We start from the raw sequence: 21,310 nt of genomic DNA, 5'->3' as shown, positions 1-21,310 counted from the left end.
AGCGTAGCAAAAAAAAGCGTGGCAAAATCTCTATTCAAACGCCACCCACACATAAGCGTGGTCATAGCCTACTTTTGGCCACGCTTTTAAAGCGTAGCAAAAAAAACCGTGGCCATAGGCCTTTTTTCTTGTAGTGTTCAATTCGACCCCATTCGATTAGGTAGCGTTGCTAATTTGATCCGCAACAAATAGGTTAGGGTTTTTCGTGCGAGTCGAATAGGTTGCGGGTTGAGTATCAACCCTATCCGACTAACTCGCACTATATGTTATATACTTATATAAAAATATATTTTAAATGGATGTTGAATCAAAGACTTCTCATTAAATACAAAAAAATTTTAGCCACTACAAGAAGATCACTAATTAATAATTTAATATTTTTTTTACATAAAAATTAGTTCTATTTTAAATTATTATCAAGTTATATAATAATGTTACATATTTTTTATAACTTGCAAGTAGAATCGGGTACTCACAAATTAAGAATGAGTAGGATTAGAATTGGAATATTCTCAACTCGCAGATAAAATAGAATTGAGTTTATATAAAAATTTCAATTTACGGATAGGGTTATGGTTGATTCAAAACCCTAGCATACTCTACTCGTTACCATCCCTATACTTGACCTTAACTTATTCATGTGTCTTTGTTGTTTACATCTTTATAAATAAGTCAGATTAAATCGGATTTTACTTTAATAAGTTAGGTATATAATGTATTTAATTGATCTATAATTTATTATAAATTTTATTTTAAGTATTAAATTTGGCCTGTTATTAAATTTTGTCTGACCGGATGAAACTTAATAAAAAATTTGATATATATAAATTTTTATTAAAAAAAAATATTTAAAAAAATTATTTAAAAATAATATTTATAATATAATATATTAAATTCAATTTTTATAATAATATCTAAATTTTTAAAATATTTAAAATATAAAAAAATATTTATAACAAAATATAACAAATTAAAAAAATTTAATAATTATTTTAATTATAAAAAATATTTTTATATTTTAACCGGCTCAAACAGACTTATTAATATTTTGTAAATTTAGACTTTAAATTTATTAACAAAATTAAACTTTTAAATTAGTCTGAATTTAAAATTATTTTATAATAAATAATACAGACTAAGTTACAGGTCTCCAATAGACCGTCGGATTTATTTCCATCCCTATTCACATCACTAGGTTATGTGTAACCGTTTGATCTAACGGTGTGCATGCTCTCTTATAACTATCTGGGAAGTAACAATGCTACAGAGTACAGACAAGTGTTTAGCAACGAGAACAATATCTCGTGAGACCATCAAAGTTTCTGTTTTCAAATACTACAATTTTATAAGTTATCCGATGATCCACCATCTTTTAGTGTATTCATATATTATTATTATTATTATTATTATTATTATTATTATTATTATTATTATTATTATTATTATTAATTGACTATTACTAAAGTATTATTAGCTTGTTAGATGAAACTTTTATGTTTATCTAACATTATCGTTACTAAACTACCATATTAAGGAACACCCAATAATGATACATGCACACACCCACAACTAAGAACTGTTGGGCCAACCGTGGGGAGTTCTCGACCACCGGAGAGATTTCGAGGAGGAATCAAGTGAGATAACATAAGATGAGAAGACACCACATCCAACTCAAAACCTTAAGGTGTCAAGTTAATGGATCTCTCATCTTATAAACTCCTCACTCTTCCTTGCTTTTTTTGATGTGGGACTTACTTCAACACTCCTCACATTTGCAACACTAACAATCTCCCTCTCAAGTGTGAGCCTCCACATCAAGCATCAACTCCCCTCTAGCTCCTCCACCACCACGAGTATTCGTCCATCACACCGCCGCAAAATACCGCGGGACACGCCGCCCGGACCACCTTTGCCGGGAAGACTTTCGATGCTTCACCTTGAATACCCCTTAAAATCAGACCGATTAAACCATCGGCTCTGATACCAGTATGAAAGAGCCTAGCAGCGAAAACGACACAAATGTCCAACACAAGAACAATATGGAAGCACTCACAACACAATATGGCAGCAACTATAACAAGCAAATATAGCAATTAAAGCAATAATAAGAACACACCGAGATTTTAACGTGGAAAATCCCCTCTATGTGAGAGGTAAAAACCACGAGTCGTCCAGACCAATGAAATAGCTCCACTATAATCAAATGAGGTACAAGAGAGTCTCAAACAAAGCACAAAAAAGTGCATATAACCAGCCAAAACATCAAAGCACCAAAGCTTACAAATTAGAAGCAAGAAGATGAAATATACCCAAAAAATAGAGCTGCTGTCGAAGTCAATTTCTCCCTATGCAGACCTCCAATTAAAATCTTCACCATTCAAAATAAATAACAAGATGTGAAGAATATACCGTTTAAATTTCACATCGATCCAACGGTGAAAGAATGAGAAACTGCCGTTCCAAGATTGCTGCTCTGTGTAAAAATGGGGAACCTAATTTCTCTCTTGCAAAGCCAATTTCTCTCACTAAAAATCTCCAATCAATATCTCCACCGACCAAAATGAAGAACAAGATGATAGAAACACACAGTTTAAATTTCAAGCCGATCCAACGGTGAACAACTGAGAAACTGTCATTTGAAATTTACTACTTTGGACAAAAATAGGAATTCTGTTTTTCTCCTTCTCTCTCACTTGGTGGCTACTCTCTCTCACTCTCAATGACCCCCAAAAATCTGAATTAGGGTTGTGGCACAATGGGTGCAAGAGACACCCTCAAAATATTGGGCTTGGGCCTCACAAAGGAGAGAAAAACCCAACAAATCTCTCCCTTCTCGACTAGGTGGAGGCCCTCGCCATTCCGGCGATCAAACAACATGTTTCAAACTTTTCTCTTGACAATACTTTTGTCATCATATCAGCACCATTGTCATCAGTGTAAACTTTCTCAAGTTCCAACAACTTGGAATCTAACATATCCCGTATCCAGTGATACCTAACATCAATATGGTTAGATCTTGCATGAAAAGTAGAATTCTTGGCAAGATGAATAGCACTTTGGCTATCACACAACAACACATAACGGTCTTACTTAAAACCAAGTGCTGCAAGAAACTTCTTCATCCACAACAACTCTTTACATGCTTCAGTTGCTGCAATAAATTCTGCCTCTGTGGTAGAAAGTGCAACACACTTTTGTAGCCTTGACTGCCATGAAATAGCTCCCCCTGCAAACTTGACCAAATAACCTGAAGTAGACTTTCGAGAATCAATATCTCCTGCTATGTCTGCATCAGTAAAGCCAACTAGCAAAGGTTTCTCACCACCAAAACTCAAACTCAAACTCAAGTTAGTTGTACCTTTGAGATATCTCATAATCCATTTAACAGCATTCCAATGTTCTTTACCTGGATTAGAGAGAAAACGACTTACAATACCAACCACATGAGCAATGTTTGGTCTAGTACATACCATAGCATACATCAAGCTTCCAACAGCTGAGGCATAAGGAATTTCATCCATTGCTTGTTTCTCCTCATCAGTGGTTGGACACTGCTTGGTACTCAACTTAAAATAAGGAGCAAAAGAACTAGCAAGACATTTGGCATCATTCATGCCAAACCTTTGAAGCACCTTCTTTATGTACTTCTCCTATGACAAATAAAGCTTCTTGGAATCTCTATAACGAGTAATAGTCATGCTCAAAATTTGTTTGGCAGGACCCAAGTCCTTCATAGCAAAGAACTTACTCAATTGTTTCTTCAACTCATTAATCCTCAAAGCATTCTTGCCCACAATCAAAATATCATCCACATAAAGTAAAAGAATGATAAAATCATCATCATAAAATTTTTGCACAAATACACAATGATCTGAAGTTGTCTTACGGTAACCATGCTTCCCCATAACAGATTCAAACTTCTTGTACCACTGTCTTGGAGCTTGCTTCAATCCATAAAGACTCTTCTTAAGCTTGCACACAAAATCTTCCTTTTCTTTAACAACAAAGCCCTCCGGTTGCTCCATGTAGATCTCCTTATCTAAATCACCATGAAGAAAAGTTGTCTTCATATCCATTTGCTCAATCTCCAAATCAAGAGACGCTGCTAATCCAAGCACAGCACGAATGGATGACATCCTCACAACAGGAGAAAAGATCTCCTCATAATCAACACCTTTTCTCTGGCTAAAACCTCTAACAACCAATCTAGCCTTATACCGAGGCTTAGAATTGTGTTCTTCATTCTTGATTCTGAATACCCATTTGTTCTTCAAAACTCGCATACCTTTCGGTAGCTTCACTAACTCATAGGTATCATTCTCAAGCAAGGACTTCATTTCTTATTGCATAGCTTCAAGCCATTGAGCTTTGCTTTCATCTTCAACAGCCTCTCCAAAGCATTCAGGTTCTCCTCCATCAGTCAACAAAACAAACTCATGTGGAGAATACCTTGACGAAGGCTTCCTTTCTCTTGTAGACCTTCTGAGTGCATTTGCAGGAATTTCCAAAGCTGGTTGTTCATCTTGATCATCATCACCAACTTCATCAAGTATCGGATCAATTGTTCCATCTTCACCTGCAATTGTATCATGCTCATTATTTTGAGCTTCAACTCTACCATCTTCTACCATAGGCATAGAGGGAGTAATATCCAAGTCAGAAAAATCATCACTAGGCTGAACCATTGGCTTCTCCGCATTATCAACATCCTTCAATGTTTGGTCTTCAACAAAGACAACATCTCTACTCCGAATCACCTTTTTGTTAATAGGTTCATAAAACCTGTAACCAAACTCATCCATGCCATAGCCAATAAAAATACATTGCCTAGTCTTTACATCAAGCTTAGATCTCTCATCTTTAGGAATATGAACAAAAGTTTTACATCCAAAGACTCTTAAATGATCATAAGAAACATCTTTACTTGACCATACCTTCTCTGGCACTTCAAATTGCAAGGGAACACATGGTGTCCGGTTCAAGACATGAACAACAGTGCTCAAAGCTTCACCCCAAAAGGATTTTGCCAATCCAGACTGTGACAATAAGCACCTAACTCTTTCAACCAATGTTCTGTTCATCCTTTCAGCCAAGCCATTCAACTGAGGAGTCTTCGGAGGAGTCTTCTGATGTCTTATATCATGCTCTTTACAATAAGCATCAAATGGACCTGAGTACTCACCACCATTGTCAGTACGAATGCATTTCAACTTCTTCCCAGTTTCTCTTTCAACAGAAGCTTGAAATTGCTTGAACACATTCAAAATTTGATCTTTGGTCTTCAAAGTGTAAACCTATAATTTCCTAGAATGATCATCAATAAAGGTTACAAAATAGATAGACCCTCCAAGTGTTCTTGTCTTCATCGGCCCACATACATCAGAATGCACCAAGTCAAGTATCTCTGACTTCCTTGAAGGTGGGTGACTCTTGAAAGAAACCCTGTTCTGTTTCCCAGCAAAGTAATGGTTGCACTTTTGCAAAGCAACCTTACAACCAGATAAAAGATTCCTCTTGGATAACATATTCATGCCCTTCTCACTCATATGACATAATCTCTTATGTCATAAATCAGTTTCATCAACAAACAAACTCAGCAGCATTAACATCTTTCACAATCTGCTTGAGTTAAATAAAGAGTAGAGTGTCGAGTACCTCTAGCAATAACTATGGAACCCTTGGTGAGCTTCCAACTATCACGAGAGAATGAGCTATCTAAGTCTTCATCACACAACTTACCAACAGAAAGTAAGTTCAACCGAATATCTGGAACATGCTTCACACGCTTCAAAGTCAACTTGGTACCGTTGGAGGTTTCCAAGCAAACCTGTCCAACACCGGCACATTTTGCAACACCTTGATGAGCCATTTTCACATCACCAAAATCACCAGGAGTATAAGACGTAAACAAATCCCTCCTAGATGTAACATGAATAGAAGCACCGATATCAATCACCCAACTAGTGCTATTATCAACAAGGTTAACAGATTCAAACTCCTCAACAACAAGAAAATCATCATGAGTTACATTAACCTTGTCTTCCTTGCTACCATCATCTTTATTTGTGCTCTTGTCTTTACTTGCCTTGGCTTTCTCCTTCTTTAGCTGCCAACAAAATTTCTTCACATGTCCCTTTTGACCACAATGATGACATTCAATATTCTTATACTTTCCTCGAGACTTGCTTCTGCTTTGATCTCTACCTTTAGGACCTCGACTTTTGCTTCTCCCCCTAGACTCAGAAACAAGAACATCTAAATGTGTAGTCGATGTACCTTGTGACTTTCTTCTCATCTCTTCATTCAAAACACTGCTCTTGGCAAGATCCATAGAGATTACACCATCAGGAGCAGAATTGGACAATGACATTCTGAGAATTTCCCACAAGTCTGGTAAGGAGCCAAGAAGTAACAATCGTTGAACCTCTTCATCAAACTTGATACGCATGGAAGATAACTGATTCATAATTCCTTGGAAATTATTCAAGTGATCTGTCATTGATGTCCCATCTGTATACTTCAAAGCCAACAACTGCTTGATCAAAAACATCTTGTTATTTCCAGTTTTTCGAGCATACAACTATTCAAACTTAATCCAAAGAGTCCGAGCATGTGTCTCTCCAATAATATGGTTTAACACATTATCGTCAACCCACTGCCTAATATATCCACAGACTTGTCTATGCAACAAAGTCCAATCATCATCAGATTTATCATTAGGCTTCTCTGTACCAAAAGCTGGTTGATGAAAATTCTTGACATAAAGCAAATCTTTCATTTTTGATTTCCACAAATCATAATTAGGACCATTAAGAGTGATCATCCTACTAGTATTAGTATTAGCTTCCAGATACCAGTTGTTGGGCCAACCGTGAGGAGCTCTCGACCACCGGGGAGATTTCAGGGAGGAATCAAGTGAGATAACATAAGATGAGAAGACACTACATCCAACTCAAAACCTTAAGGTGTCAAGTTAATGGGTCTCTCATCTTATAAACTCATCACTCTTCCTTGCTTTCTTTGATGTGGGACTTACTTCAACACTTCTTACACTTGCAACACTAACAAGAACAAGGCACCATCGATCCTATACGTGGCTTATATCCAACCAAGTATATATATATATTCCTGTGGACTGGACTCCATTATTTTCTTTTTTTTTTTAATTTTTAATTAATTTTTGTGCACAACTTCTCGCTATGGTTTTTTAATACCTATATAGTTGAAAATTCAGGTGCGGTTGATTTCATGTGAAGTTAATAGCTGAAAACCATTAGATAAAAATTTAGTTAAATCAGTTAAATCATCTAACAACTTTCAGTTATAACTTTACTTAAAGTCGACTACACCTGCATTTCCATCGTCTATATATATATATATATATATATACAAGATAGTTTATTCATGCAAATCCATGCCATTTCAACTAATTTCAAATTTTTTATACTTGTACTTTCATACAAAAGCAATATTCTCTTGTCTAATCAATTTAAAATAATTTCTTAATTATACGCAGATGGATATAATAAACCCTAAGTGTATGCTTGATGGTTTATTTGTAAATTTTACACATATAAAACCAACTAGCGATAGAATCATAGAAGTTATCATTTCATTTTTATTCCTAAGTCCTAGTAACTAGTAAGTAGCTATAAGACAAATCCGAAATAACACTCCAGCTAGCAGTCTAGCAGATAAGATCGAACAGAAGACGTACGTATTAATTAGTAAAAATCTATCTTATGCAAATTGAATTCACGATCTTTATCTGCACTACTTTAAGGTGAGGTTTTTAGTGCTTCTAGAATCCGATAGGGGTGACTTTAAATATGCAGTATTAGCATTGTCGTACTAAGCTATATGATAAAAAAAAATATCAATTTGAAGAAAACCAATTTTTTTTTTCAAAAATAAAAAAAAAATGAGAGTGACGATTTCTCTTTAAAATTTTTTCTTTTAAATTGGTAGTACCGATTTTTTGAGAAATCTCTTTTTTTCTTTCTTTTAATGGCACGTAAATTTCTCTATTAAATCGGTAATCCTAAATTTTTTAAATAACTCTTAACCATTAATCATTAATTTAACTGTTTCTAGTTTTTTTTTTTTCATTTTTTTCTTCTATTAATGATTTCATTTAAATTGTATATAATAATTTTTATGTAATACGTTACTAATAATTTTTATATTTATATATTATATATTTAAATCCTCATTTTCTTGTATTACACTTGTCTAACCTTCATGGAAATTAAAAATAAAAAGCGATTTTTAGAGGCAGAAAGCAGAATCAAAGAGAAGGAAATTGAAAAACATCTTAATCAAATGCAATGGTTAGGGGTTTGGGGGTCACATCAGGCAGTGCGCGCGGGCACGTGGGTAAATACAAATAGCATGATTATTAATTTTGTAATAAAATTAAAATAATACAAATAAAAATAAATGTGCCATTTTTCTTTTAATTTTAAGTGCTTACAACATTATTCTTTAAATAACAAGTATATTAAATTAGTAATTTAAATGATTAATTTAGTAATTATTTAAAATTTTTATTTATATAATATATTAAAAATACAGATAAAATATATCCTAAATTCGTACCTTATTTTATCTAAATATATCTGTTCTAATTTAAATTCCTAATATTTATTAATAAACTAATCATTAGGCCAATCCAACTTAATTTGCAGACGTTGAAATCTTATTAACGCACACATATCATCACCACTTAGCAATTTGGCTTTATAGCTTTATTTCTGTAACCACTAGCCACTAATAGTGTCATTGGCTAAGCTTTGCAATAGGCTGCCCTAAAGTAAAGATTCTTTAATTTGTTATAACAACATTACGTCAAACTGTAACCTTAGATATTGCATCACATTCACATGCTATAATAGTGTTTGTACGGGGCAATGGCATTTATTCGGGTAACGCAGGAAGGACGTCCCACGTCCGTAATATACGAGGTTCATGCGTGCATTTAACCCTTAACTTGATCATTCTTGCTCATTGCCAGTTGTCTCTATTTCTTCTGCGGCTTTGCTTGTGTAACGTAAATACGTAAGACAAAGATAGATTAGCATTTTGCAGCATCAAGTTTATTGGCACGCATTAGTATTGTTATCATTAAAGCAAGAGAACAAAACTTTAAAACATGAATGAATGATGCATCATCTTTTGTCGTCTATTGCTTTGTCTCATAGTGCTAAGCTCTACTCTATCTATCCCAAGATATAAAGTGCCCCATGTCATGCCTTATGATCCTCACCTTTTGTCTTTTTCTTCCAATTAGCACAGTGAGTAAAGAAAGAGAATATGTTTCATTACTGGGACATAATAGAACAATAAAGCCTTCATTAGCTTCGTACACTTTAAGAAGGCCCAAGTAGTTTCATTAATGAGGCCCAAAACAAAAAAGAGCAAAAACTTATTAAAGTCAAAGTAGGGATGTTGGTGGTGGCAATGGCAATATTCCTTTTGCTTCAACAAGCCTATACATATACCAAGACCCAACAGACCTATAGGGCTTCCACTTCTCGCAAAGCTTCTCCATTTGCGAAGGCTGAGGCAATGGCTTCAGCCCATACAACCGCTCCACACCTCTCCTAACAACAAGGTCTCCAACTGGCAGAACATCGGGCCTGTGAAGTGTGAAGATCATGAACATGTGGACCGACCAAGGCCCAATTCCCTTCACCATCGTCAGCTTCTTGTAGAGAGTCTCGTCGTCCATTTCCAGTATGGACGAATCCGACAAGAGCCCATCACGGTACTTGCTTGCCAGATCATGCAGGTAGGTGGCTTTGGGCCCTGATATCCCGACTCCGCGGAGCTGTTGGGCCGAGAGAGCCAGGACGGAGTCAGGCCCAACTGAGTGTGGGCCGCCGCAGAGGGCGACGAAACGGTCCTCGATGGATTGGGAGGCCTTGTTGGAGAGCTGCTGGGAGATGATGCTCTTGACGAGGGAGAAGAAGGGAGAGCGGTGAGTGTGGAAGTGCGGCGTCGGGAAGGCGTCGATGCAGGCGGCGAGGGTGACATCGGCGGCACGGAGGTGGTGAAGTGCGAGCTCCATTTCCCCTGTAGAAGTCAACGGTTTCGGAGTAGGTAGTGGTGGTGGTGTTGAATCTTCGGGAATGAGGGTTTCTTTGTTCTTGTTGTTGTTGGAGGAAGAGGGGAGTCTTGGGATCTTTTTGGCGCGAAATGGGAGTTTGGAAGAGGAAGCGGTTAGGGATTCTGATTTGGAGACGGAAATGCTTTCTTTGGTTTGAGATCGAGTTCGCTTCATTTTTTTCCTCCTGAAAAATGTAGGGGTGAGTTTTCAGAAACAATTGAGAAAAAGGAACAACAGAATGAGGATGAGTCAACACTACCTTGCAACCAAAGGTCTTTCTATTTCTATTTATGGGGATAGGCTGTTGGTATTCTATGCACAAGGCAACTTTTCTTTGTCCATTATTTTGCTTTCTTGAAAAGATTGTTAACTATTAACATTGATTTTTTTTAATTAAAGATTAAAAAATTGTTTATATTTTTAAGGTGAAATTACTTGCAAAATCATAATAAGGGGGGAATCAACAACTGGTCTTTTCATTATCTAGGAAATTCTTATATTTCCAACAACTGCAATTTTTAAGTTTTATTGTGCTGATAGTAAAACTATATAAATATGTATTACGATTCAGTCTATTCTAGTAAAAGTATTTTATTTTTATAATTATCAACTCAAAAGTACAGGAATACAGGATTAACTATTAATTTGGTATCCGAAAGATTAAACTATTGATAAAAAAATTTATATCGATAAAACAGTTGATAAATAATTTAAAAATATGACAAAAAAATCAATAAATATTATATTTTTTAGGGTAAAAAACCAAAATAAGCCATGATTAGTTTAATATTACACGAATAAGCCAAAAGAAAAATTGATTCAGCAATCAACTAATGTGCATTACTATGTAATTCGAATCACCACGTTTCGAACTCCATTTGAATGTAATTCGAATTAGTGCAATTCGAACTACTTAGACCCATGCATTCTACGTAATTCGAATTTGTGCAATTCGAATTAGCTTCACTTAATTCGATACAGGCTGATTCGAACTATGCACGTTTCGGCACTAGTAGTAATTCGAATTGGGGTGTTTCGAATTACACTAGATTTTCCTATAAAAGGAGTTCGAATCCATCCCATTCGAACCACTTCTCCACTCTCAGACCCCACCAAATCTCAGAGAAAACGACCCAGTTTCGCTCCGATAAAGGCTGGAGCAGAGTATTTAGCTGATGGAGGACGATCCAGGTAGACTATATCGATTGGATGGAGTGTCTCATATTGTCGGGGTCATCAACGAGGAGGTTAGTATTTTTTTTTTGGTGGTTTATTTTTGTGATGCTGCACGTGGTTTTTGTTGGTGGTATTGCATGTGGTTTGTTGAAGTGGTTTTGTTTGTGGTTTGATAGGCGGTTTAATTTAGCAGTTTTCGTTACTGGCTTTGCATGTGGTATTGGTAGTGGTTTTTGTTCAGTGGTTTTGCATGTTGTAGCGGTTTAAGTTAGCGGTTTATGTTAGTGATTTTTTGTTAGTGGAATTGTCAGCGGTATTGTATGCGGTTTATGTAAGTGGATTTAAATGCGCTTCTGTTAGTGGTTTATTATATTACTTTTGTATGTGGTTTATTATATGGCTTTTGTATGTGATTTATTATATTGCTTTTGTATGCGGTCATTGTTTTGACAGCCCCAGCGTTGCATCTCGAGCATGCGGCGGCAGCAGGGCATGCCACTCGATGAGAGATACGTTCCATACTGCAGATGGCCGGATTATACCATCTTGCGAGACTGAACGATAGATGGTTCCGATTATATGAGGGTGATGGGGACGGCCGCCCTGGAGGAAGACGACGAGGCCACGGAGGCAGACGGAGAGGGCGTGATGCGGCCGACGATCACGGACACCATGGTCATGACGACGACGACGATCAGCACGGGCCTGTGGGTGGGGACGCTGGAGGGCATGCTGCAGTAGGGGGTGTTAGTCCCCATCATGTAGGGCATGGAGGTGAGTGGTACGGCTCCGGTATGGGTGACGGGACAGATCAGGGTGATGGTGGACTTGGTTCAGGGCCGCTAGGCGATTATTTTGTTGGTGTCCCTGCCGATGATCAGACACTTCAGGAGAGTACGCCTTGGGTTAGCCCGGGTTCGATGTTTTCAGACTTCTTGGCAGCTGATGGGCTTGATGTGGCATACAGCGGTTCACACTTTCTAGATGAGCTTACTGCCATCGTGCAGGAGGATGATGCGGCCCGTCGGCGTGGTCAGAGTTCCGGCACGCCTGCACCTTTAGCTGTCGATCTTAACGAGCCTCCTACGGTGCCAGCTGCTGACCCTTTTGCATTGGGTGGTACTCCTCCTTTTGCCTATACTGCTGCGTCACATTCAGGTGCCGGGTCGTCTGGGGCCTCCGTCCAGCCTAGGCCACCTGCACAGCCTGTCCCAGACGAGGAGGATGATGAGATTGAGGACAAGGAGCCGCTTATCCGAAGAGGCCAGAGGACACGGATACCCCGTTGTTGCTTGATAAACCACTATTTTATGGTTTATCTTGTGGTCAATTGAGTGGATTTTATCAACTCTTTACCCACTTATTCATACTATTTGCATGGTTTTACAACTCCTTCATGATTTTGTGCTATGATTGAAAACATGCTTCTTTGATCTTATATTTGCTTATTATTAATCCTCTCTTATTACCATTAGATGCCTTGATATGTGTGTTAAGTGCTTTTAGAGATTATAGGGCAGGAATGACTTGGAGGATGGAAAAGAAGCATGCACAAGTGGAAGGAGTACAAGAAGTTGAAGAAACTGCAAAGCTGTCAGCCTGACCTCTTCGCATTCAAACAGTCATAACTTGAGCTACAGAGGTTCAAACGACGTGGTTCCAGTTGCGTTGGAAAGCTAACGTCCGGGGCTTCGATTTGATATATAATATGCCATAGTTGCCCTGACGCTAGACGACGCGACCGCGTGCTCCATGCGGACGCGTCGCAGTGACGGAAATTCAGCATGTTGAATTCGCAACCAGCGAATTCTGGGTTGTTTCTGACCCCGTTTTCGGCCCAGAAAACACAGATTAGAGGCTATAAAGTGGGGGAATGCATCCATTCATAAACAAGCTTTCAATATTCACAATTTTAGGATTTAGATGTAGTTTTTAGAGAGAGAGGTTCTCTCCTCTCTCTTAGGATTAGGATTTAGGATTTCTCTTAGTTTTAGGAGTGGCTCTCAATCCCAGGTTCTTTATTTTTATTTATTTTCCCAATTTAATTTATGAACTCTTTCATGTTACATATAATTTTCTTAATTAATGTTATTTGAGGTATTTTAGATTTAAGATTGCTTTGCTCTGTTTAAGATTGCTTTCAATTTAATTTAGATATTTTTCTCCCTTTTTGGCTTTGGTCAAGTGATTGGTAGTACTTGAGTTATCAAACTCAGCAAGTGATTGAAATTGGCAGATTCTGCTTGAGCTAGGATTGCTCTAACACTAGTCTCTCCACAGGAGTTGACTAAGACTTGAGAATCAAGCTAATCAGTCCACTTAACCTTCCTTTGTTTAATAAAGGCTGACCAAGTGGGATTAAAACCCAATTCTCTTCACACCTGATAAGGATAACTAGGATAGGAATTCCAATTCTTATACCTTGCCAAGAGATTTTATTATTATTATTTTATTTTACTTGTCATATAACATATTCCCTCCTTACTTCCAAAACCCCAATTTACAAACTCATAACCAATAATAAGAACATATCTCCCTGCAATTCCTTGAGAAGATGACTCGAGGTTTGAATACTCGGTTATCAATTTCAAAGGGGTTTGTTACTTGTGACAACCAAAACGTTTGTAAGAAAGGTTGATTGCTTGGTTTAGTAACTATACTTGCAACGAGAGTTTACTATAACCTCTAAACCATCAATCTTCAGTTCTTCAAAATGGCGCCGTTGCCGGGGAATTGCAAACGTGTGCCTTATTATTGGTTATTGTAAATATTTGCTTTTTACTTGTTTATTTGTTTTTATTTTTGTTTTTATTTTTTTATTTTTCATAAATTAAGAGGTTATTGGTTTTTATTTAGTTATTAAAAAAAAAATTTTCGAAAATTTTTTTTAGTGTTCATCTTGATCTTCAAGTTGTTCTTCGTGTTCATCTTGACCTTCAAGTTGTTCTTAGTTGTTTTCTTCGTTTTGATCTAAAAATTTTAAGTTTGGTGTCATTTTATTGTTTTTCTCTTTCCTCATTAAATTCAAATTTCAAAACTTTAAAATTCAAAATTTCAAAATTTAAAATTTAAAATTCAGATTTCAAAATTTAATTTTCAAATTCAAAAATTTAAATAACCTTTTAATTTAAATTTATTTTTATTTTCGTTTTTAATTTTTATTTTGCTACTATGAACTCTCACCCCTTTGGCTATGAGTCTGGTTACAATTATGTTGCAGGAAGAAAAAATTACAATGAGAACAGGCATCAAGGTTGGAACAATCAAAGATGGGAGGAGCCACAAGGATTTGATCAACCCTCATGGCAACAACCACCTCCAATGGACTATCAACTACCACCACCATATGCCTATAAACCCCCTCCTCAACACAGCTTTGAACCACCATACTCACAAGCCACCTACAACCTTTCACCTCTATATGACCCTAACCCGTATCCACCATACCAACCACCCTATGAACCAAATGAACCCTCCTATCCACCCCAAACCTCCATGGAGAAAGCACTTGCCGATCTAAACTCTACTATACAAGCTCTCTTTGCCCAAATCAGACCACCAAATACCTTCAACAATCAACCCTCAAGCTCTAGTACACTTCTTTGTCAACCACAGAATGATCTCTCCATCCCATCACCACCATCCATGGAAGAGCACCCACATCCATCAATCCAAGAGCAACATGATCTCAATGATGCTATTGACATGGAACAAGAGAGAAGGGATCATCTTCGCGAATCCACACTTCATAAGGAGCTAGAGGAGGCCCTAAAGGTGAAGGTAGTAAAAACCCTTGAAGTCGAAGGAGTGGTTGAAGAATTAGTGAAGGAAGAATCAAGGGATAATCTCAAGGAAGCAGCGGATCGATTTCATGCAACTCTATATCAACTAAATCAAGCGATAAGTCAATTAGGTTCCCGACGCTCGGACACTCAAAGTGCTCCCATGGCTTCATGTGGGCAATCTAATGAAGAACGTAGCATGAAGGAGATATTAGAAACTCCAGTGAACAGTACGGAGCATGACTTTGTACTGGAACAAGTGGAGGAAGCTATAATTATCGAAGAAGAAGAAGTGGTTGCAGACTTAGGAGATGCTGAATCTCCATGGAAAAGTCAAGACATAGAACCTCCTTCCAAGACGATTGCATTTGATGTTAAGGAGGGTGTACAACCTCCAAGGCATATCACAGTTGAAGACTTGGAAGAGGTTGATCAAGAGATGGAGATTCAAGAAGAAGAAACACAACCTCTCATGCCTTTAGAAAGCAATGAAGAGGAGATTGAATTGGAAGAAAGCTACCAAGAGGAAGAGGTTGAAATTAAAGAAGCTTGCAAAGAGGTGGTAATTATCAGAGAAGAGCACAGGGGAGTGGAGCTTGCAATTTCATTAAAAATACCTCCCTCTAAGTTGCCATCATCCTTCACAACATTCAAGTGGGTAAAATTCATATCCCTTAGCTTTCTAATTTCACTTGAATATGGGCTACTAGAGACGGATGGTCAACTTAGAGCTCTTTGTGGCATTAAGAGTAAGAGGAAGATGGTCAGTGGTAAGAACTGTCCTGCAAAGTTCATTATGGTTGGAAGCTTTAAGTTTAAACGCAAAGGTTGGTGTAGAGCTCAATTGAATGGGTCTAGGAAGTTGTTTGGACGCTTCAGTGAGAATTCTAAAGCTGAATCACCCGGATGGAATCATGATAATCAACTTGAAGACGGGTGCAAAAGCAAGATTTGGGACCCCGGAGTTCATTCTGGCAATCAACACTCTTGGGGCCTTGTAACTTGCTTTAACTTACTTGAAGGCTTTCTGCGCCTAATTTGGGACCCCGGAGGTTACTGGAATCACAAACATTAGTGGAGATTCTTGGATGAGTTCAAGCACAAGCCACCATAACAGGGAGCTCACCAAATGTCCAACTTAAGGACTTTAACTAAAAGTGCTAGGTGGGAGACAACCCACCATGGTATGATCGTTTCTTTTTCAATTTTATTTCATGTTGTTTGTTTTTATTTTATTTTAATTTTCATTGAACTTGGAAGTTTTCATAGCATTCACATTAAGCATTGCATTCTGCATATTGCATTAAAAAAAAGAGAAGCACGCACGCGACGCGGCAGCGTCGCTGACGCGTCCGCGTCATGTGGGAAAATGGCTCCCACGCGACCGCGTCCCTCACACGGCCGCGTGACCTGGAAGTCGACGTACGAAAGGTGCACGACCGAAAGTTGTGCGAGAGTGGTGCTGGACTGGTGCTGACCGCACACGCCTTACCACGCGGACGCATGGCTCATGCGTCCGCGTCATATCCCCATGATGGCCACTCACGCGATCGCGTCGACCACGCGACCGCGTCACCCTGGATTTTGGCAATACCAAGTTTCGAACAGAGAGTTGTGCGACCGCGAGGCTGCACTCGCGCCACTAGCACAAATCAAGTCACGCGATCGCGTAGACCTTATTGCGCACCACGCGACCGCGTCACCCACGCGACCGCGTCACTAGCGTCACACAACCTATCCAGATTAGTGCCAATTTTCTTATCTTTTCTTCTCTAATCCTAATTTCTTCTATATTTTCTTCTTTCTTCTTTCTTTCTTACTTTATTTCTTCCCCTTCTCATTCTTCTTATCTTTTATTTTATTTTATTTATTTGTATACTTTCATTCATTGCATATTTTTATTTTTCTAAATTTATTATTTTATCATTGGTGTTCAAATGTTCTTATTCAACTGTTACATCTTTTCTGGTATTTTTTTGGTGCTTAATGACTTGTTTAATTCTGATTGAGTAATATTATTTAAATCAATGCCAATCTTTTATATCTGTATTACTTTTGCATTGACATGAATTTATATTATCTCTCCTTCCCCACTCTCTTCCCCATTGTTGTACATTTTGTACCACTGGCATGCCATGGCTTCTATTATTTTCTCACTTGCATGTTGTAGCTACCATGTAATTGAGACCCTTATTATTTGGCATTAACCCACCCATGCTGTATTTATTTTCCTATCTTTATTTCTGGGTTACTCTTCTTCCCTTTTTCTTTCAGGATGGCCACCCGGAAGAGAACCGGAAGACGTTTACATGGGAAGACAGGCAAGTCAATCTGCACAATCTATAGAAAAAAGCATCAGTTGAAGCCACCCGTCCACTTGCACATCTTAGCATGCACCGAGGACGGTGCAATCTTTAAGTGTGGGGAGGTCGATACCAATCTCCATGGGTTAGTACCTTTCTGTTTCAACACCAATGTTTAAATTTTCTTTGTTAAATTAGTTATTGCATTTGCATATTTGTTTGATTTTGTGCATTTAGTTACTACTTGGTTAAAGTAATAAATTTTTTTTAAGACCCTATTTTTGAAAAATTTCACTAATTTAAATTGAAAAATTTTTGTGTTAAATTTGTTTGAAGTTGTATTTGGAACATGGTTTTTGAGTCAAAGAACACACAACCTGTGAGATTTTGAGCTTATTTACATGGTTACATTATTTAACCATAAATTTTTATTCCTGTGTGTTTTCTTCTCTATAATTGTAATCTATATTTTATTCCAATCTATATGTCCATTATTTAGTGTATTTACATGCTTGCATATGATTGAGGCCATTGTTTGATTTTAGCTCACTTATCCCAAATAAGCCTACCCTTTAAATCACTCTTGTCAGCCACTGAGCCTTTTAATCCCCATTTGTTCTATATTTTACCACATCACTAGCTTTAAGCGGAAAACAAATTAATTATCCCAATTGAATCTTTGGTTAGCTTAAGATAGTGTGTTAATTAAGTGTGGGGAAACTGTGGGAACTTGGGTTAATAAGGAAATGTATCATGTTTCTAATTTTGAATATTGGAAAATTTGGGTACCTACTCATGTAAAACAGAAAATTAAAAATTCCATATGCATTGATATGTTATTCTAGTTTTTATGTCTCTCTAAAAAAAAAGAGAAAAAGAAAAAAGAAAAAAATATATAATATAAATAAATAAATAAGGGGACAAAATTACCCCAATGTTAAGTTAATAAAAGATCAATGCATATGTGATAAAATTAAAAAAAAATTGATACATGAGTATGTAATGTAAAAGTGAAGACTATGGGTAGCTAGGCATGATTTTAGAGTTATATAGAGTATATGTATGTTAGGTGAAAGTTTAGGTTAATTAAAGATTCAATTTATAAAGCTCACTTAGCCATATACATATACCCTTACCCTTACCTTAACCCCATTACAACCTTGAAAAGACCTCATGATGTTTGCATTGGTATATTAAATATTGTTGATTGGTTAGGTGAAAAACAAATTTTAGAAAGCATGACTAGAGAAGAGTAGAGTGATTGACCCTATACACTTGAGAGATTAGAGTGATATACACTACTGATGGTTTCAGTGGCTAAGAGAAGGGGGGTTGAATCTTAGCCCCCTTTTTGCTTAGAAACACTTGCTGGCCTTTGAAATAACTTCAGGAGACTTTTCTGTTTTTATCTCGTCCCTAGCCACAAGACTTTTTAGTTTTGTCTCGTCACTTAGCACGAGATATTTTTGGTTTTAGCTCCTGTGCAGTAGAAACAGAAATGGAGTAGTAGAGAAAGAAGATTACACCCAGATATATCCTGGTTCAGCTGCTAAGTGCAGTGCAGCCTACATCCAGTCTCCATCACAACAATGATGGAATTTCACTATAATCAACTTGATTACAAACTGTAAAGTGCTAACCCAACTTACAAGGGGATTCCCACAGAATCATGAAACACAACATAGATGAACAAAAGAACGCTAAGACATCTATGGCTTTTTCTTTTAATTTTGCACTCTCTGCCTTTTTCCGCTCTATGGCTTTTTCATACAAACCTCACTGTTTGCCTTTTTCCATGAGACTCAAGACATGACAAAATTAAACAGAAAAATTACAAAACTGAATACATTGAAGGAGAAGAGAAAATTGTTAGCTCAGGTAGCTCTGAGAATTCTGTGCCTTGCACTCTCAAACTTTCTCCTTGCTCCAAACAGTGGCTGTTCTCTCTTTTTATAGAAGAGGAAAGCCTCCACCTTTGAAGCCAAAAACCAAGCCAACTTCTTCTTCTCCAAGAAACAGAACCGGTTCGGCCAGAGAGAGAGAAGAGATAATCCATGCAATAACCAACATGCAATTACCTCTAGTCCTTTCTTGGTTATCACTCTTCATCAATCTGAGCTCTCCATCCTTGGCTTGCTCTCCAAGATGGATTTCTGGCCCTTGATGCTTCATGATGATGATGACTTCATCTGCTCCAATCTCTGCCTCTTCTATCACTTCGCCACTCTAGCTACTTCCTGTGGTGGTTGAGCAGAATCAAAGACAAGCCATGCCTCCAAGAATTTCTACCTTGCTGGCCGAATCTTCTTCTCCATTTTTGGTATGGAGAAGCTAAGATCTCATCACAAAATCTTACTACAAGTGATAAGAATCTCAGCCACTATATTTTTTATGTTTTCTTGCCATCGTTGTGATGGTCTTGTAGCTTGCCTTTCCTTATTTTTGATAGCTCAAAGTCTCCATGGTTTGCTGTGTAAGGACCGAAGAGAAGGAAAGAAATGTGAGAGAGAGAGAAGAAAGAGAAATTTGAACATTAACTCTTGGATTTTGATAAAGCAAATTAAATGTTCACTTCCCTTTGTTTCTTGGTGGCGTGCAGCATTAAAGAAGCCATCAAATTAATTGACAATTTCTCTCTCATAGTTCCCAAGGTCTGTAATAACTCTAATTAATAAAATTTGGATTCCATCAAAGGATAAAGGTGATATCCGTTGGAGCATGCAGCAACATAATCAAAGGAATGGGTTTCTTTTGTTGAATGAATAATAACAATATTGTGCCCCATTTCCTTTTAATTTCGGACCAAGCATATTTGGTCTCATACCAAGACTTTTAATTGGGCTTTTATCACAATTGCTGGCCCAATTAATAATACCATTATTTCAGCCACCATGATCTCAATAATTTAACATCAAGGCTGAAAGAAAATTATTCCAATGGGCTTGTTTAAATTTGTTCTTCTCTGTTCGGCCCATAAAGGAAACTGCACAGCAAAATTATTTTAATTAAACATATATTGATCAAGAATAAATTAATAATTTTGCTGTTAATAATGTTTGATCATCATCAATTTAATCAATCTCCCCCTTGATGACAAACATTATTAAAATTGAAATGGAAAGAAATTTAAAGATTTGAGTATAAAGTACTCCCTTTGAAGATTTGAATTTCTCCCCCTTTCTAATTGTCACGTGGCTCCCCCTTAATATATGCTGTTTTTACCAATGGAAGCACTAACCTGTAACAATTTTAATCAAGCCTCAAGTAACAATGTTATTCAACATATTAATTTTGAAAATGTTGAATGCTTGATTTATGAGCAGAATTGGATGATAATCAAAACTCATTTGTTATCAATAAATTGATTTTCTGCTCAAACTATAATCAACCAAAAAGTCTTTTGAAAATAAATTGCTGTTTAAAATATTTTCCATTCAAATAAGAGCAAAGTAATTATGATAAGGAAAATATTTTTAATCAAGCTTGATCCTTTCAAACCATAGCAATTTTCAAACTTCATGTTTATATCACAGTTTAAAGGAACTGCCAAAGACAATTCAAAACAGCAACCTAAACAACAATAATTTTATCAAGGTAAGTCAAATGTCACACAACAAACATTTTACCAATATAAATATTAAATTACAAACTTCAAAGCTTCAAGCATCAACTCAAAACAGCAAGCATCAATCAGATACATTATTAACATCAAACACATAACAAAATATTGAAACTTAAAACGAGAGAGGTCATGAATCCAAACAAAAATTTCATCCATGTTTTGTTAATTTCAATTTTCAGCACTTTCTCCCCCTTTTGGCATCAAGGGGCACTACAAAATAAATGAGAACAACATACAAAAGGCAAAATATTTGTTTTTCACCAAAACACAATGGTCCAGTCAGCACACATGCATTTGAGCAAATGACAATCAAAGCTTA

At 36.9% G+C, this 21,310-nt stretch overlaps 2 protein-coding genes across 2 annotated transcripts; one reads left to right on the top strand and one right to left on the bottom strand.

The window, feature by feature from the left end:
- Positions 1 to 9,300: 9,300 nt before the first annotated feature.
- On the bottom strand, positions 9,301 to 10,433 carry LOC107640129 (alkylbase DNA glycosidase-like protein mag2). Its single transcript, XM_016343678.3, has one exon. It carries the CDS (start codon positions 10,280 to 10,282, stop codon positions 9,434 to 9,436), a length of 849 nt encoding a protein of 282 aa, XP_016199164.1. The 5' UTR covers positions 10,283 to 10,433; the 3' UTR covers positions 9,301 to 9,433.
- Positions 10,434 to 11,811: 1,378 nt separating this feature from the next.
- On the top strand, positions 11,812 to 12,666 carry LOC148563375 (uncharacterized). Its single transcript, XM_088486779.1, has one exon. It carries the CDS (start codon positions 11,812 to 11,814, stop codon positions 12,616 to 12,618), a length of 807 nt encoding a protein of 268 aa, XP_088342905.1. The 3' UTR covers positions 12,619 to 12,666.
- Positions 12,667 to 21,310: the final 8,644 nt, after the last annotated feature.

This window comes from Arachis ipaensis, chromosome B5 (assembly GCF_059453495.1).
Source record: "Arachis ipaensis isolate K30076 ecotype BB chromosome B5, ASM5945349v1, whole genome shotgun sequence".
Taxonomy (NCBI): domain Eukaryota; kingdom Viridiplantae; phylum Streptophyta; class Magnoliopsida; order Fabales; family Fabaceae; genus Arachis; species Arachis ipaensis.
The sequence above is the reverse complement of the archived record's forward strand: the minus strand, read 5'-3'. Positions and strand labels throughout refer to the sequence as shown.